The 17,456-nt window shown below is 59.3% G+C and overlaps 2 protein-coding genes across 3 annotated transcripts in view; one reads left to right on the forward strand and one right to left on the reverse strand.

Annotated features, from left to right (window-relative positions):
• LOC105542912 (proline dehydrogenase 1, mitochondrial) overlaps positions 1-11,344 on the forward strand; it is a 24,655-nt gene extending 13,311 nt beyond the window's left edge. For both annotated transcript variants that reach the window (XM_011984613.1, XM_011984614.1), the window contains 10 exons: positions 698-762; positions 944-1,060; positions 1,475-1,554; positions 2,528-2,609; positions 4,219-4,311; positions 4,433-4,579; positions 5,529-5,704; positions 7,073-7,171; positions 10,602-10,690; positions 10,766-11,344. In XM_011984613.1, the coding sequence (XP_011840003.1) occupies positions 698-762; positions 944-1,060; positions 1,475-1,554; positions 2,528-2,609; positions 4,219-4,311; positions 4,433-4,579; positions 5,529-5,704; positions 7,073-7,171; positions 10,602-10,690; positions 10,766-10,953 (1,136 nt within the window). In that variant the 3' untranslated portion in view covers positions 10,954-11,344. The remainder of the gene's footprint in view (positions 1-697; positions 763-943; positions 1,061-1,474; positions 1,555-2,527; positions 2,610-4,218; positions 4,312-4,432; positions 4,580-5,528; positions 5,705-7,072; positions 7,172-10,601; positions 10,691-10,765) is intronic.
• Positions 11,345-11,998: 654 nt separating this feature from the next.
• Positions 11,999-17,456, reverse strand: part of LOC105542926 (protein DGCR6L-like) — a 9,503-nt gene continuing 4,045 nt past the window's right edge. Inside the window, exons 3-6 of the mRNA XM_011984640.1 lie at positions 17,263-17,450; positions 13,748-13,848; positions 13,000-13,140; positions 11,999-12,546 (exon numbers count right to left, since the gene is read on the reverse strand). Of these exons, the coding sequence (XP_011840030.1) occupies positions 12,397-12,546; positions 13,000-13,140; positions 13,748-13,848; positions 17,263-17,450 (580 nt within the window). The 3' untranslated portion in view covers positions 11,999-12,396. The remainder of the gene's footprint in view (positions 12,547-12,999; positions 13,141-13,747; positions 13,849-17,262; positions 17,451-17,456) is intronic.

The following is a 17,456-nucleotide window of genomic DNA, read 5'->3' on the forward strand; positions in this document are numbered from 1 at the left end:
GGGCTGGGGGTCAGAGTGGCCAGCTGAATGCTGGGCCATCAGGGTGAGGGGCGTCTTCTCACCCATTGCCTGTTCTCCCGGGGCAGATGGAAGGGGAAGGCCCTGCATTGGGGTGACATTAAACAAGATTCTGGTAAGATCTGCTTTCGCTTTAAAGGAACATTTCTGGTTGCTGCTTGGAAAGAAGTGTCAGGGGGAAGAATGCTGCAGGAGGGTCGGCCTGGAGGACCGGGTGGGACTGCGGGCTGGCTGTGTGGGGGCAGGAACATCAGAGTTGCCTGGGAGACCCTGGCTCCGGGGCAGAGGCCTGAGCAAGGGGGCCTCGCTAGGGTGTCTCTGCCTTAGCCATGCTCGGTGTTTCTGGATTCTGTGACCCACGGGTGAGCAGCCTATGGTGCTGGTGGCACAGGGGAGGAAACTGAGGCAGGGAGCCTGTGGGGGCTGCTTGGCAGGGGACAGGCAGCTCCTGTGCCCACTGCTGTCCCGCACCTGCATGGCAAACACAGACCCCGCCACGGAGCCCCCTTCCATCTCTACAGGACCTCCAGAGCGCCATGTGCGGGGACTTCATGGGTGGGGTGGGGTGGGGTCAGGAGCCTGCTGTAGGCTGGTGAGGTCCCAGCCCTCCCTGTCCCACCCTGCACTGCCTCCATGCACCTCTCAGGGCCGTCATGGCTTTTCCTGTGGCTTCTGACAGGTAGAGTCAGCGATGACGGCTTCATAGCCATTAAGCTCACGGCACTGGGGAGACCCCAGTTTCTGGTAAGTGCTAGAACCTTCCACCTGCAGAGTCTGGTGCTGTGCGAGTCCTCAGGACAGCTGTGGGCATCCACTGAAAGCACAGGTGCCTGTGCCTTAGAGGCCTGAGCTGGCCACAGGGGCTGCGTGGGGGACTGGGGCGGGCAGGGGCGTGTGCAGATGGCATTCAGGCCTGTGTTTGCAGCTGCAGTTCTCAGAGGTGCTGACCAAGTGGAGACGCTTCTTTCACCAAATGGCTGCGGAGCAAGGGCAGGCGGGCCTGGCTGCCATGGACACCAAGCTGGAGGTGGCTGCGCTGCAGGTGGGGCAGCCCTCCCCTTCCCCACTCCCGGGGCTTGTGAGGGGGTGGGCACCGTGGGGGCGCACAGGGGGCATGGTGGGCAGTGGTCTGAGGTGGTTTGGGGAACTCATCCAGGGCATGTGGCTCACTCTGCAGCTGCTGGGGTTGGCCTTGTGGGGAGGAGGAGGTCAGAGAGGGATGCTGAACAGAGTGGGGAGATGCTGGTGGGAGGGCTGGGGACCAGCCCTGCAGGGCATACGCAAGCATCAGCAGTCAGGTGGGAATAGACCTGTCTATGCAGTAGAAACAAACCAGAAATGGATCCCGTTCTCGCTAATGATGTAATAAAGCCAGAAACAGCACCAGAGGCCAATGGGTGGGGGAAGGATAAAATGTGAACGAATGGGGCTGATCCAGGCCTTCTCACTTCTCAAGGAAAGTGTTGCAAAGATGGGCATCGCATCCAGGGCTGAGATTGAGGACTGGTTCACGGCGGAGACCCTGGGAGTGTCTGGGTGAGAACAGCCCCCAGGCTGAGAGGACACGAGCATCAGCCATGGTTCCAGCCAAGCCCCAGCGGCGTCTCCCAGTCCTGACTGCCCTGCCTGAGAGGGTGGGCCTTGGGATGACAGTGCTGAAGGACCTGCTTTTCACACAGCAGGACTTGATGGCCTCAGGTCCCTGAGGCCCCCATAGAGGGCTCTTTATAGAATTATCTGGGTCCAGAGCAAAGGTGGCACTCTCAGCCCCCCTGGAGCCCACACTGGCAGGTGAAGGATCAGAGCCCCACGCCCCATCCTTGGGGTCAGGGGCTGGGACCGAGGTCACCAGGAGCCCCCAGTTGAAGTGGGGAGGTGACTGGGGTGGTGCGGTAGTCAGCCATCCCCTCACAGCCTTGCCCACTGTGTCCTCCCTGGCCCCCGGAGTTGTGTCCACCTCCTGCCTGGCTGCATATGCTCGGCCCCTCCACAAGCCCAAAACAGCCCTAGGGTACTCAGTGTTTTCAGAGCCGCCTAGATACAGGACTGTTTGTGTTTTGGTTTTAAATTATTTTAATTAATTTATGTTTATAGAGACCAGGTCTCACCATGTTGCCCAGGCTGGTTTCAAACTCCTGGGCTCAAGTGACCTGCCCACCGTAGCCTCCCAAAGTGCTGGGATTACAAGTTTGAGCCACTGCACGCCACTGGTTTTAAATTTTAAACAGAGAACAGTATTTACATTTTCTCTGTCTTTTTTTTTTCCCGAGACGGAGTCTCGCTCTGTCGCCCAGGCTGGAGTGCAGTGGCGCGATCTCTGCTCACTGCAAGCTCTGCCTCCTGGGTTCATGCCATTCTCCTGCCTCAGCCTTCTCTGTCTTTTAAAACTGCACACCGAGGTGGGTTTTGTGGTGGTTGGTGGACGGACAGGTTTGGGCCTGGATCCCCCACCCGACCCCAGCACCCACAGGTGGGGTCGCCCCCTCTGCTGATGCGCCTCCTCCCTCAGCACCGTGGACCTGCTGGACTGGGGCAGCCTCATCGACAGCAGGACCAAGCTCTCCAAGCACCTGGTGGTCCCCAGCGCTCAGGTAACACCTCCGCTCCTCGGTGAGGCCCTGCTCAGCAGGGCGCTGGGCTGAGAAGGGAGTTCAGCCTGCCACGCGTGTCTCTGGTTGCCCACCCTGGGAACTTAACATGACCAAGATCACTGCACACTATGGCCCCACAGACCCCCTATGGTCCAGGGGGAAGGAGACAAACCCACTAGTGCCCACAGAGTGCTTGGTGGGACAGAGACCCACGCAGAGCCTTAAGACACCACAAGGAGAGGGGGTCTGGGCCTTCCCCGTCATCTGTCTTGTGTATCAGGTCACCCCAAACTTCAGAGGCCTGAAACGCAGCAGTCACTCTGCTTCTCCCTCATGGTTCTGGGGTTGACAGGGCTCAGCCGGGCAGTCCTCCCTTGGGGTCTCCTGGGTAGCTGTGCTCACAGAGTAGTGGGCTGGGACCTGGTGGAGGCACCCACTCCCATGTCTGGAAGTTGGTGCTGGCTGTGGCTTGGGCTTTTTCCCAACACGGCAGCTGGGCTCTAAGGGCCAGTGTCCCCTGAGACGTGAGAGCCAGGCAGAAGCTGGGTGACCTTTTCCTGCCAGTGTCCCCTGAGACGTGAGAGCCAGGCAGAAGCTGGGTGACCTTTTCCTGCCTCACCTCAAATGTCACACGGTGTCTTTTCTGCCGAGTTCTCTTTGTTAGAAGCATGTCACCAGGCCAGCCTGTACACAGCGGGGAGAGGAATGAGAGTCATCTGCCCGCTGACTCTCAGATGGGAGGGGGGCCCAGGACCTGGCAGAATGCTTGAAACCACAGCCTAAGCTGGGATTCGAAGAAAGAACAGAAGCACCTGCAGAAAACATCCTGCAGAGGCAGCTTTCCGTGACACATCCAGCCCCAGTCCACTGAGGGCCCAGCCTCAAACTTAGAGAGCTCGACCCAGAGCCTCGGGGCGCCGTGTGTGCAGAGCGGCTCTGCACCAAGGCCACCAGCTGCTGGAGACTTTAGCATGGTGTAGCAAGGGCTAGAGCGGTACTGTGTGTGCTCAGTGAGGCGAGGCTGCTGGGGCAGCAAAGGGGTGAGTGGGAGGCCCTGCAGGATGGGTCCCCATGGCCTCTGAGCACCAGCTCCTTGAAGGCCTCATCCTGGAGGTTGCCCTGGTCCCCAACCATGTGTCAACATGTGCTGCACGACCGCCCTGTCAGCCTGTAGCCAGGGGTTCCTCCTCCTGGGTCCTCTCCCTGCTCCGGGCGGAGCCCTTCTGTTTGACGATTGGGTGGTCAGTGTTCACTTCCTCAGTGTCACATGGGAGCTGCAGGGGGCCCTCCCACAACAGTGGGGCCTCTGTGGGAACTGGGGAGGCTGCTAGAGTACACACTTTGGGGTGCAGGCCTAGACTGAGCCTGGGGCCCACGGACATGGCCAATGAGCTCCCTCATGGTGCCACCAGGCCCACGTAGGGCAGTGCACTGGCTGCGTTGGAGGTTCCCGGGTGCTGTGTTGCTGTGTCCAGGTGGCCCTCCTGGCCCTGCGTGGGCGGGCCAGAGGGTTCCCGTGGGCTGGGAACGTGGAGAAAGGTTTAGCCTGGGCCTCAGGGTGGCACTTTCCAGCCCTCACTTGTGACCTGACCGTGTGCTGCACCCCCAGACAGGACAGCTGGAGCCCCTGCTGTCCCGGTTCACTGAGGAGGAGGAGCTACAGATGACGAGGATGCTACAGCGGATGGATGTCCTGGCCAAGGTGAGCTGCCCTGCTGGGACAGAGGGCTAGGGCCTTGGGGACCTGGGACTTGTGCAGAAGAGGGCACCTGCCTCACTTGAGCAACAGTCGCTCCCACTGCTCCACCCTCTGCACCTCTCAGAAAGCCGCAGAGGTGGGCGTGCGGCTGATGGTGGACGCCGAGCAGACCTACTTCCAGCCGGCCATCAGCCGCCTGACGCTGGAGATGCAGCGCAAGTTCAATGTGGAGAAGCCGCTCATCTTCAACACGTACCAGTGCTACCTCAAGGCAAGCTCCCCGCTCAGCCCCTCCCTGCCTGCCTTGGGGCTTGGAGACCCCACAGGCGGGGCTCCTCTCATCTGAGCTCCCTGGCATTTGCCTGGCTCTACACTCAGCACCCGCCAGGGAGCTCACAGGATGGAGGAGGGAGTGGGCCGTGCCCCCAAGGGATTGCTGGGGTCTTCTGCAGCACAGCTCACCCAGGGCGGGCCCCAGGGCCCAGGAAAGAGCCCCTTAGGTGGTGGCCACAGCCAGGCCTGCAGAGGAGGCCGAGGCCGGGGTGACTGGCTCAGAGTAGGAAGAAGAGCCCGCTGCCCGCAGCCTCTCCTGTGGTTCTCGGAACCCGCCGAGTGTCTAAGGAGCAGGAGGAAGACAGCGATCTCTATGAGGGTCCACTAGATGTGCCCGACGCCCCAAACGTGGAAGGCGCCACACGACCATTTCCTCCAGCGTGTTTTCAGTTCAACACCCCTAAGAACCGGATGAAAGCTTTGGGTTCTCTTCAGAAAGACTCACCCAGGATGTCACATGTATTCAGGGAGCCCACCCTAGCCTGTGAGCCCCAAACTGCTCAGGGATGTTAACAGGTTCAGAGCTCTCAGGGGTGAGCCGGGTGCCCGAAGGACACAGGGTGGCACGGGGAGGGGTCCAGGCAGGAGCCTGCAGTACACACCCGTCCCCCCGTCAGCCTGGGAGTCTAGAGCACATGATGGCTGCTGGTACCTGAGCTGCTCCCACAGGGCTGTCCACGGGCCACACAGGAAGCTGCAGACATCCCCATTGCCATTGCTCCTTGGGGACAGATCCTCACCCACACCTGCTCCAGGTGCCCTGAGCTGCACCTCCCCAGGCAGCTGCTGCCCAGCCCTGGTGACTGCACCTGGGCCCAGGAAGGCCCCATCCTGCTGTCACTTGGGCTTGCCCAGGCTCCCTGCGACTTTTGGCCCTGGCCCCACAGGATGCCTATGACAATGTGACCCTGGGCGTGGAGCTGGCTCGCCGTGAGTGCTGGTGTTTTGGGGCCAAGCTGGTGCGGGGTGCCTACCTGGCCCAGGAGCGAGCCCGTGCGGCAGAGATCGGCTATGAGGACCCCATCAACCCCACGTACGAGGCCACCAACGCCATGTACCACAGGTGCGCAGCTCTCCCCCGCCTCCATCTTCCCAGGGCAGGGCGCCAAGAAACCGGGCCTGAGGGAGAGGCTTGGAGACTGACCCTGTCCCACCCTGCTGGGGCCAGAAGACCCCAGCAGGAGTGGCAGCCTCGTGTGTCCCCAGGTCAGAACTGGTATTTCCTCTGCTTTTGTGTCATGTGTTGCTTTTTCAAAAACATTAAGGTTATTATTTTACAAATATAGAAAAGCCCATTGAACAAAGCAAAATAGGCCACAGTTCCCTGAGCCGGCTCCTGCAGACACTTAGATCCAGAGATGTGCACGAGCACCCGGCCCTCCCCGCCCCGCAGGCTCAGCCTGTTTGCTTTTCAGTTCACACAGTGGGATCGCCCATCAGCTGTTCTGCACCTGCTTTTACTGCTCTAGTTTCCTGGTGATCTTTTCACATAGCACAGGCTGGCCAACCATGAGCTTTTCCTCTTAGAGGCGTGTGTGCTGCAAATTCAGAGACCCCAGGTGTCTCCTGGTTGCCTGCAGCTCCCCTCCTGCAGCCGCCGTGCCCATCGTGCCGCAGCGCACACATCTCCGCCATTGTTGTTTGCGTTGTAGTGTGTTCTCTGCCCAATGTGCTTTTCATTTCGCGTTCCATCTGGGTCCCCTTGTGTGGGCTTGCAGAGTGGCGCTGTTACCAGCCGGCATGGGGTGCCCGGGACTGTGTGTCCAGCATCTTTGATCTTACTGGTTTCAGTCTGCTTATTGTAACAGGGACTCGCTGGACACACCGTCACCCTCTATGGTACACACAGGCCATCAGGGGTTTTGTGTCTGAGGACGCAGCTGTCCTAGGTTCCTGGAAATGGAATTGCTGGTCAGAGAGAATGTGTGCGTGGTCAAGCCTGCTGTGTCCTCGCTGCAGGAGGGTGGTACTGCTTGGGCTTCCTGGTGCACTGGGATGCCCACCCCCACTGTGCCCTACAGGGACCTGCTTCCCTTTTATTTCCTTGCAGGACCGGGGGGCACTGTAGGATCCCTCCCCAGAAGCAAAGCTGTGTCTGTCATGAGGCTCATGGCCATGTTTGGGCTGGTCCCCAGCGTCACGGCACGTTCGATGCAGGGACGCTGCACCCCAGCTAGTTCTGCATGAATTGTCTGGTCCCAGACATCGCTCACTTCTTCTTGGTTGCTGGTCTTTCTTTTTCATGAGGTGCTGGGAGGGGCAGATGCTGCTCCTGTTCCTCCTGATCCTGTGGGATCCTGTGGACACCCTTGGAAAGAGCCAGCTCACTGGATGGCCCTGGGCCTGCCCTCGGCCTCCTCTCTGTGCAGCTGGTAATGAGAGGCGCAGGCGACCACAGGCTGGAACTGGGCTCACGTGGCACTCTCCACAGGTGCCTGGACTACGTGCTGGAGGAGCTGAAGCACAACACCAAGGCCAAGGTGATGGTGGCCTCCCACAACGAGGACACAGTGCGCTTCACGCTGCGCAGGTAGGTGCACCCCACCCTGCACCGACACCCCACCCGAGCCGTTGGCTCCTCTGGTTGGGGAGAGGTGGCAGCAGCGCAGAGCTCAGGGTGGGCAGAGCAACCTGCTGGGTGCAGGCGGGCGGTTGTGGGGAAAGGTTGGTGAAATGAGCTGGAGGGCAGCTTCAGTGCCCTGCAGGCCCAGGTCTGCCGGCCTTCTGGACATCGGACTGTAAGCACAAAGGCTCTTTGCAGTTACGTTGGTTTTTAAAATTAACATCTTTTTTTGAGACAGAATCTCGCTCTGTCACCTCGGCTGGAATGCAGTGGCATGGTCTCGGCTCACTGCAACCTCCACCTCCCAAGTTCAAGCAATTCCTTATGCCTCAGCCTCCCAAGTGGCTGGGATTACAGGTGTGCACCACCATGCCTGGCTAGTTTTTTTTATTTTTAGCAGAGACAGGGTTTCACTATGTTGGTCTCAAACTCTTGGCCTCAAGTGATCCTCCCTTCTTGGCCTCCCAAAGTGCTGGGATTACAAGCATCAGCCACTGTACCCAGACTTTTAAAAATTAACATCTGACTTATTAAACTTCACAATTAAAAACCTAAGTTTCATTAGGGGATTCGGAAGGCTCCTGAAAGGTACAGATGCAGTGCTGGAGCCCAGTCCCTCAGGAGGCCTCCACAGCGCCGCCTCATTTATAAGCAGTTCCCTTAACATTTTAACTACATCTGGAACGTAACGGTCTGTTTTCCCTTTAAACATGTGTCCCATGGAGCACAACTTTGGTAGAATTCTAACAAGTCAAATGCAGCAGTTAGGTGAAGTCAGTTCTTGGATATTCCAGTACTGTCACCCCGGTTTTATCTCATGCCTTAGCCCAAGCTATGCACACAATGGGGTCCTAGGTCCCCCTCCCCTCCCAGATTCCGCCTTCCCAGGGATGGGACCCCTAGAACCCTCGGGGGCCTGGGCAGTGGCCTCGCTGGCTCTCACCTTCCTAGGAGCTGAGCAGAGGTTCCACTCCACAGCAGGGCAGGGTGTTCCAGATCCAAGGCTTGTGGCACGAGGGGGCTCCCCAAGGAGCTGTGAAACCACAGGGCTAGGCTTGGGGCCAGGGCTGCAGCCAACAGGACACATCCTGGTGCTGCTCGGGGAGCTGACTCACGGCTCTGAAATCATTCAGTTATGTCCACATTCGGCCTTTGTTCACGATGCTGCTGCTTTTTCATGGCCTGAAATCGCAGCACACCCGCTTTTGTGCCCTGACCCTCTGCTAATTGTCATAGATGGGACAGACTCACTGTCTCCACATGCACAGGCCTGGCGGCCAGCAGGAGCCAGCACTCGGGAGCTGGTGGGTCCTCTCAGCTTGTAATCAGGACTCCTGGCCTCTGGGTGGACTCTCAATGCTGGTGGGCTCATAGCCTGACTAGACACATCACCATCCAACTCCAAAAGGACAGCCTGCCCTCAGCAGGGCTTCCTCTCTCCAGCTTCCCGCCGGCACCTGTCTGTCCCCACTGTCTTGCTGTGGCGGTGGCTTCCCCACTGGACACAGCTTCCCCCTCCCCTGAGTGGCAGCCGGGCTCTCTCCTCATGGCCCCAAGGGCCGTGTGCCAGGTTCCCCCAATACCATGCTCACAACCCTGCCTGAGGCTGGACCCCTGCAGGCTTCAGCTCTGTGCCCCTGCCGTGGGTGGCTGGGGAGCTCTGGGGAACTGGGGCCCCCTCCCCTGAGTAAGTGCTTCTAGACTATGGCAGCTGCTCTGTCCTATGCCGGGCCCAGACTGCCACACCACCTACCCTCAAACAACCCGCATTGGCTTTGGCTGAGGAACCAACCAGCCCCAAACTTAGAGGCTGAAACAGTGGCATGTTCTGCAGGCCTGGGCGGGCTGGCTCAGCTGATGCTTGTGCTGCTGGTCGTGCCTGTGTCCCTCCTGCATCTGCGATCTGGGGCCGGTGGGGCCTAATGAGCTCATTCATGGCTGGGGCAGTAAAGGAGGCTGTACCCAGGTCCAGTGTCCCACAGGCCAGCCCAGGCTTGGGCATGTGGTGGGCTCAGGCTTCCAGAAGGCCTGGAGAGGGCAAGCCTCTGCTTGTGTCACCTTTGGTACCTCCCTGTTGGCCAAAATGCCTCATGAGGCCAAGCCCAGATGCCAGGCGGAGTGAGCTGCTGCCCGGCGCTGGGGGGAGCTGCAGTCACATGGCAGAGGCCGTGCACACCACAGGGGATGGGGCAGCCAGCAATGGCAGCCCGGCTCTCGGGTTCTTGTCCTGGGGTTGAGGGAGACACACGATGGAGACCAGGGCGATGTGGCAGAGACGGGTGCCTGCTTTAGACTAGGTGGTCCCGACACTGGAGCCCAGCCCAGGGATGGAGGGAAAGGGCCTCTGGCTGATGGGTACTCTGGGAGCCAGGGCTGGGGCGGGGGGAGAACAGGGGAGGGGAGGCCCTCGGGGAGGGAGTGGGAAGCACAGCACAGGCCCCGCCAGTCACCCAGGTGATGTGTGAGGAACAGGTGGAACTTGGCCCAGGGTGGGGGCCCTAGTGCTGTGCAGACCGGCTAAGTCAGGATACCTGGATATAGGAAGCTGAATGAAACGTGAGAACTGTCACTGCATGGATATTTCAAACCCTGAGAATCTTTGTAAGACCCTGTCAGGGGTGGTGTGAAGACAGGACAGAGTTGAGGGCCCCACCCCAATATCTGAGCAGTGCTAACAGATATATAATACAAGCCACATCTGCAAAATTCTTTAGTAGCCACATTAAAAAAGAAAATGAATTTCAAGAATATATTTTAATTAACCCAAAATATACAAAATATTACTTCAAATTGTATTCCAGCTGCTTTTAGAAAAGCAATGCGTCATTGAGTATTATGTTTCTACAAAGTCTCCTAAATCCCGTGTGTATGTGACATGTGCAGCACATCTCGGTTCAGGGCAGCCGCCTTCCGAGGACTCGGGGGCTGGTGGCAGCTGTGTGGGACAGAGCAGCTGTGGGGATGGGGCAGAGGAGCAGCCCACAGAGGGCCAGGGCAGGGCCAGAGACCAGTCATACCGCAGAACCCTGGAGGGGCTTGAGGAAGGGATGGCAGGAGAGCCGAGGAGATTCCCTGCCCTGTGGGGCAGGCTGCTGGGTGGGTCAGGGCCCCAGGAAGGGCTGCACCTCTAAGAAGGGAGGTAGAGGAGAGGTGGCAGAGGGGAGGGTGGGGAAAGCAGGAGGAGGATCTTGTTGGCTAAGGGCTGAGGCCTCCCCAGGGAGAAGAGCCGGGCAGAGCCCATACCCCAGCCCCACCTTGCAGGGGATGAAATCTGAAGAGTGTAGATGGGGAACCTGGGGTAGTAGGACGGGCTCAGAGCTGGGACAGGAGACCTGTACCCCTGTACCGGGGACAGTGTCCTGGAACTGGCCCTCAGCTCCTGGCTCCACTTGCATAGGATGGAGGAGCTGTGCCTGCATCCCGCTGACCATCAGGTGTACTTTGGACAGCTGCTAGGCATGTGTGACCAGATCAGCTTCCCGCTGGGTGAGTGGGGCCCTCCCTGGTGTGATGGGGTGCGGTGCTGGGCCTGGACCTCATGGCATATCTGCCCCCTTGCAGGCCAGGCCGGCTACCCCGTGTACAAGTATGTGCCCTACGGCCCCGTGATGGAGGTGCTGCCCTACTTGTCCCGCCGCGCCCTGGAGAACAGCAGCCTCATGAAGGGCGCCCGTCGGGAGCGGCAGCTGCTGTGGCTGGAGCTCTTGCGGCGGCTCCGAACTGGCAACCTCTTCCGTCGCCCTGCCTAGCACCCGCCAGCCCACCCTCGGCCTCCAGGCCCCCCTGCGCCCACCCCAGGCCGTCACCACAGTTGTAACCAACCCCATCCTCACATAGACTCACCTTTTTTCACTCCACACTTGCAGAGCTGCTGGAGGTGGGGTCAGGTGCCTCCCAGCCCTGCCCAGGGTCTGGGCACTCAGGTGTGGGCCGAACCTGCTACCTGCCTGGGATAGCCGTTGGGAACTCTCCCTGGATGTGTGGGCCCAAGGCCCCTACCTCTGTGACCCCCATGTCCTTGGGCCTAGAGGATTGTCCGCCTTCTGCCAGGGCCAGCCCACACAGCCCGAGCCCCTCGGGGAGCAGAGGCCGGGCTGGGGAGGCCCTGCCTGGTCAATAAACCACTGTTCCTGCAGCTGACAGCCCTTGCCCTCACACAGGGTCAGCTCTGGACAGCAAAGAGGGAGTGGCTCAGACAGGGTCAGGGAAGTCTCACCCCAGACTCTGGCTTCCAGCATCATCTGTTCCTGGAGGCCAGGCCCTGCGCAGACCTGGACACCCCCAACCCTGACTCCACAAGGACCCAGCAGGGCCCATGGGCCCAGGCCAGCATGGAGGGGACTCATGCAGATGCAGAGGCCAAGTTCTCTACGTGGGCCTGGCATGCCTTCCCCTGGGGCTCCTGCCACCCAGAGTCCTCTACCCCAGTGACCTGCATCAGGTGCCTCCTAGTGGTTCCCACAGGACACTGACCAGGCTGCGGCAGGCGCACACCTGCACCCCGGGCCTTCTCCCATGCTCTCTAGCCCCAGCCCCACAAAGCAGGCTGGATGTGGTCCTCATGCCCTGGGGCTTGGATGGGGGTCCTGTGCAGATGGCAGTGACAGCATCCTGGGACCAGGGCTGGGGCAGGAAAGGCTGGAGGGTCCCAGTCTCCGTACAGGGGGAGGGGTGGTGGGCTGGGCACACAGCCCAGGAAGGGGCCCCCAGGCAGAGGCCTCTGCTGCAGCAGAGGCAGGGGCCCTACTGGGGCCCTGGTTATGGCAGAACCTGCAGCTGTCACACAAGCCACACGCGGGCCACACTGAGGCATCTTTATTTCTCTGGGTCACACAGAGCTTGGGCCTCGGAGCCTCTTCTGCATGGGGGCTGCAGCTGCCGAGGGAGTGGCTGAGACCAGAACAAGCGCTCCGGTGGCCCGCGGTGCAGGCTGGGATGTGCCCCGTGGAGTTAGAAGGTGTGAGAACCCCCGGCCTCACTCTCTGCCAGGCCCTGAAGCAGACAGCGGCAGGCTGGGCCGGCCTTCCTTTTATGAGACCAACCTAGTGTTTGGCAGCAAGTCCCAGACGCAGGGGGACAGGCAACCGGGTTCCACCCGGCCTCTCCTCAGCAGGGGACCCCTGTGGACAGCTGGGAAGGCAGTGGCCAAAGGTCAAGAAGATGAACTCTGCCCAGACTTCTGCTGCCTGTGGCTATGGTGGGACAGGGCTGCCTTTCTGGTCACACTGGGCAGCAGGTGGCTGCCAAGGACCTCCCAGTCCCAGGGCTGCCTTCCCTGCCCGGCAGCCCCTCTGCTGCAGCTTCCGGATGAGTTCCAGCAGGTTCATCTGCAGCATCAGCTCCTGGGATACAGAGGGGCACCGTGAAGGCCAGAGTGACCCCCGGGCCCCTTTCACCCCGGCCCAAGGGTGTCAGGCAGTGAGCCCACAGAGCAGCCATCCTGTGAAGCCTGGTCATGGCCTGCCAGGACAGGGTAGAATCTGAGCCTCTGCCCCCAGCAGGGCCACTCGGAATGGCATGTGGGAGGGGAGCAGAAGAGGGCCCTGTGGGGCACAGCAGGCCTGGGGAGGGTGGGCAGTGCCCCGTGGCTGGCTGGCTCACCCTCCTGTAGGGAATGGGCCTGGCCTCCGTGCTGGGAATGGCAGAGAAATCCTTTCCAGAGTCTCAATCCTTCCACTTCACCCCCTATACCCTGAGCCTGGCTCCCCAGGGACCAGTGGTGAAACCCCAGATGGAATGGGGTCTGTGGGGCCCAGGGGCACTCGGGCTAGGGCGGAGCAGGCCCAGGCACTGACCTGTGGGTTGGTGGTCACATAGAAGCCAGCCACCCCCGCCTTCTCCAGTGTGCTCTGCTGGTCAGCCACCTTCCGGTCCAGCTCCAGGACGATCTTCCGGTCCATCGCCCGCTGCTCCTCACGGATCCGGTGTTCCACCGCCTGCCGTGGGGGGTGGGGCGGGAGGGGGAGGGCAGCTCAAACACATGCTCCTGCTGCCGTCCCCAGCAGCACCAGCTCTGACACCACCGATGCATCCTCAGCACACCCAGGCCTCTCCTCGGCCATGCGAACTCCTGAAGGGGGCCCTAAGGGGCTTCCACGAATGCCCTAACTTGGGGCTGCCTTGGGACCACACACACATCTCCGCAGGCACACCTTGCCCCGTGGCTTGTTGGTTACATGCCAGTCTCTGGCTGTCCCTGTGCTCCCTGGGAGAAGGATGGGCCCCTTCCTGGCTGGCCCCATCACCCCACCATTGCCCTTGTACCCCCTCAAGGCCACCCGCTCTGCGGAGGCCCCAACCCACGAGGAGCTGCTATCCAGGGGAGCAACGGTGGGCCCTCACCCTCCACCCAGCCCCAGCACACCTGGCACCCTCAGGGAGGAGCCACCTGGTGGGACTCACTAGGCCTCCAGTGGCCCACTCAGGCCCAGGGTAGCCACCCACGCCTGAGGCCCCCACACCCCTTCAGCTCAGCCCAGTCAGCAGAGCCAGGTGGTGCCCACAAGACACCTGGGCCGGCCACCCTGCCTGTGCCCCCCATACCTGTAGTTCTTGCTGCTGAGCCGCCTGAAGCACAGGCAGGTTGTGGGGCCGGCAGGCCTGCTGGGCTTCCTGGTGCTTCTGCCGCAGCGCCTGCCTGAGCACTGGGAGGGATGAGAGCCAGTCAGCAGGCGGTGGGACTCGGCAGCAGCCCTCACCCATGGGCACCTGCCTTGCCAGCCCAGCGGAGCAGCCAGGCCAAAGAGGTATCTGCACTGGGGACGCCGGCCTCCTCCATCCTCCCACCCCACTGTCATCCAGGGCCGGGCCCTCCAATGGCAAGTCTCCAGGGGACTCCAGAAGGTACGGGTGGACTGAAAGAGGGTGGGGTGGGGAAGACTGGCGGGGTGGGGCCAAAGCTGCAGCCCCAGACCCAGGGCAGCTGGAGGAGGCGGGTGGGAGGGAGGCTGCAGTCTGAGGGCTTCAGGGCCCCCATGGCCACAGGCCACTGGACATCTACTCAAGTGTCGGAGACCACCTCAGACAAAAGCACAGGAAAGGAGCAGGAGGAGCGGGGTCGCTGAGCCTGAGTGTGGGGCCTCTGCCTACCAGGGGTGTACTCGGCCCCTCCACCCTTCAGGGTGGGCAGCCGCCTCCCCCATCTGCAGCTCCCAGCCCCTGCACAGCGCCAGACGGAGAAGGGTGAGCTGACCTGGCAGGCCCAAATTTGGGATGAACCTGGGGTGCCATAAGCCTGTGCGGCTCTGGGTCAGGGAGTCTGTGTGGCTTTGAGGGGCTCACCCTCGGCCACCAATCAAAGCTCCACGGTCCCTGCTGAACTGTGCACAAACACAGATGTGTGCAAACTCTAGTCTGAAGAGAATGTACAGAGGAAGTAATCATGGGACATAAACCATCATGGCAAAAATGGAACATGCAGCACCCCGCAGCTGGCGCCACTGCAGTAAGTGCCAAATGGCTACAGCTCCCCAGGAAGGAGGGGTCCCTGGCCACAAGAAACGTGAAACCCAACACTCTGTTCCTGGGAAGAGCCCTGATGTTGCAGCTCTTCTCTGGTAGCAAGTTTCCAGGGAACTTCAGGGTCCCTGAGGCTCCCCTGCAGGTAGCCTGGCTCCCTCTGTGCCTGCAGCCTTCCCCGATCTCCTATTTCTTGGCATTCTGTACACACCTCAGTGATGGCATTTATCACATGAAATATGTTTCAAACCAAGAGCTCCCTCGAGACATCTCCATAACACAGGGAAGCAGGGAAATGTCATCTCCTTCACTCTACTGATCAAACATTGCTGCAAGTGCCAGGCCCACTACCAGATTCCACTAGGTAGGCAACCAAAAGGCAAGAAGAGAGCCACGCCGGCTGCCTGTGTAGAGAGGGCCTGGCCTTAGACATGCCCAGGGAACACAAAGGAGGCAGGAGCAGCCAGTCACCCCTGCCAAATCAGAAAGGAGAAGGAGAAAGTCAACGCAGGCATGCCTGCTGCTGGTGGAACCAGGGTCTGGCCCAAACCTGAAGCACAAACAGCACTGGGCCCAGGCAGTTACTGAAACTCCCCATCCTGCTAGAAGGAACCACAGCTCTATGGAAAAATGGCGGATTCCAGGACTGAGACAGGGAGAAAACAAGAAAAGATGAGCATGAACATGTACGTGAACCAGAAAGCAAGGAAGTACTCACAGAATGACGGGGAGGCATCTAAAGGAGCCTGGAGCGCCCCCACTGGCCACACATGGCACAGTCTGAGCAATAAGGAATAATGAGCCATGCCCTTGGAATTAAACTGTATGCCTCTTACAGCTCAACAAAAAATTTTAAAAAGACAAACGCCCAAACATTTAGGGGAAGAAGTAATGCCAATTACACACAAACTCTTCTGGAAAACTGAAGAGGAGAGAACACTTCCAAACTCATCCTATAAGGCTGGCAAAAACCCTGATACCCAAACCAGATATTACATGAAAACTATAGACCACATTTTGTCATGAACATAGACAAAAAAATTCTTAACAAGATTTTAGCAAATCAAATCCAGCTTACATAAAGAGGATACTACAGCACGACCAAGTAGGATGGAATTCAAGTAACTGTAATTCACTGTAGTCATAGAAAATGATTCACCACGTGATCATCTCAAGAGCTGCCAAACAGGGGTCTACCAAAATCCGACATCCATTCTTGATAGAAACACGAATCCCGGAGCAGATGTACAGTGCCTGCCTTCTGGGGAGGGGCGCCTTGCTCCGCTAGGAGGAATTTTTGCCACATTAAACCTGCTTCTAATCAGGCTTCTACCAGCAGTCCAGTGTACAGGAAACCCAGAGAGTGGAGAAGCAGGTTAAATGCACGAGGAAGCAGCCTGATAGATCCAGAGCAGGGCATTTGCCCTGGACTCTACACAAAGTCAATGCCACGATAAATGCTGGGGACTGTTCCAGAAGCAAAGAGACCAAAGTAGCCAATTGTAGTACATGAACTTGGACTGGATCCTTACTTATAAATCAACAATTTGCCACAAGCTAGGTAGCATGATGTGGCCGTGCACTGAAAGTCAGGAGTCACCCGGAACAGTTAATTTCTCAGGGGGCTACCCTCGGCAGCTGTGTAGGAGACCACTCTTGTTCTAGAGAACTTGCTCCCAATCCGAGGCCAAGGTTGACCCCACCCCCCGGTTATCTGGAGGCATTCTTGGTTTTCTGGACTAGGGAGGGTACCCCTGCCACCCTGCAATGCGCAAGACAGCATCTCACCATAAAGACTTACCCAGCCACAAATGTCAACATTGCTGGGTTGAAAATCCTGGTCTCCAGGAACGCTGAAGACTCTAGGTGAACCGCTATGCTGTCACATGCACGCATTTTGGGATATCAAGCACTAGAGCAGAACGTTCACTACTGAACTTTCAGCGGCGAGCACAAGCGCACGCAGTAGACTATCTTTTCAGCTTTTCTAAATGTTTCAACTTTTAAAAGAAGTTTGGGAAAAATAAAATAGCGAAGGTTGAAATCTGATGGTGCAGGGGGACCTGGCCTATATAATTTGCAGGAAAGGACTCCCAAGCGCACCAAGCATGCGGCTCAAGTGGGAAGCTCTTCGGGTTTGCGAGGGCGCCACAGGAGACAGTGCTTAGGAATTTGATGTGCAACTGGAATGAGGCCCTGCGAGGCCTGAGAGAGAACTGACCCTGAAGGGCGCTGCACAGCTGTCAACAGACCTCCAATTACGAAGGGCAACCAGTCAGAGCCACCACCAGAGTCTGCCTGTAGGCCAACCAGGCACCGAGGCCTAGGGCCGTCCCACCTGGAAGGGGCTGGGGCACAGGGAAGCCCGAGCAAGGAGTTTCTGCTAAGAAGTGGGGGCTGCAGCAACTGAAAACAAAACTAGTTGGACCCACTGGTCACTAAAAAGGCGCTGTCTCAGTCTCCGCGCCCATGGGTTTTGTCAATCTCGGGGGCCTTTTCCGAACACTCCCAGGGAAGGAGCCGACCTGCACAGATACCAAGAGCTGCCGGGAGGCGCCGACCCCGAAGAGGAGGCACCTCGTCCCGCTGCCCCCGCGCACCTCGGTGCTCGTTCTGTAGGCGCAGGCGCTGGTTGTATAGGCTCTTTTCAGTGAGGTGCTGGATCTCCAGTAGCCCCTGCACGATTTCGAACACTGTGCCGTCGAGAAGCGCCAGGGCCAGGTCGCTGAGCGTGGTGTAGGACAGGCGCTGCTGGAAGGAGCTGCGGGGTAGGGGGGCGCGGTGAGCCCTGGAG

This window comes from Mandrillus leucophaeus, unplaced genomic scaffold (genome assembly GCF_000951045.1).
Source record: "Mandrillus leucophaeus isolate KB7577 unplaced genomic scaffold, Mleu.le_1.0 Scaffold270, whole genome shotgun sequence".
Taxonomy (NCBI): Eukaryota; Metazoa; Chordata; class Mammalia; order Primates; family Cercopithecidae; genus Mandrillus; species Mandrillus leucophaeus.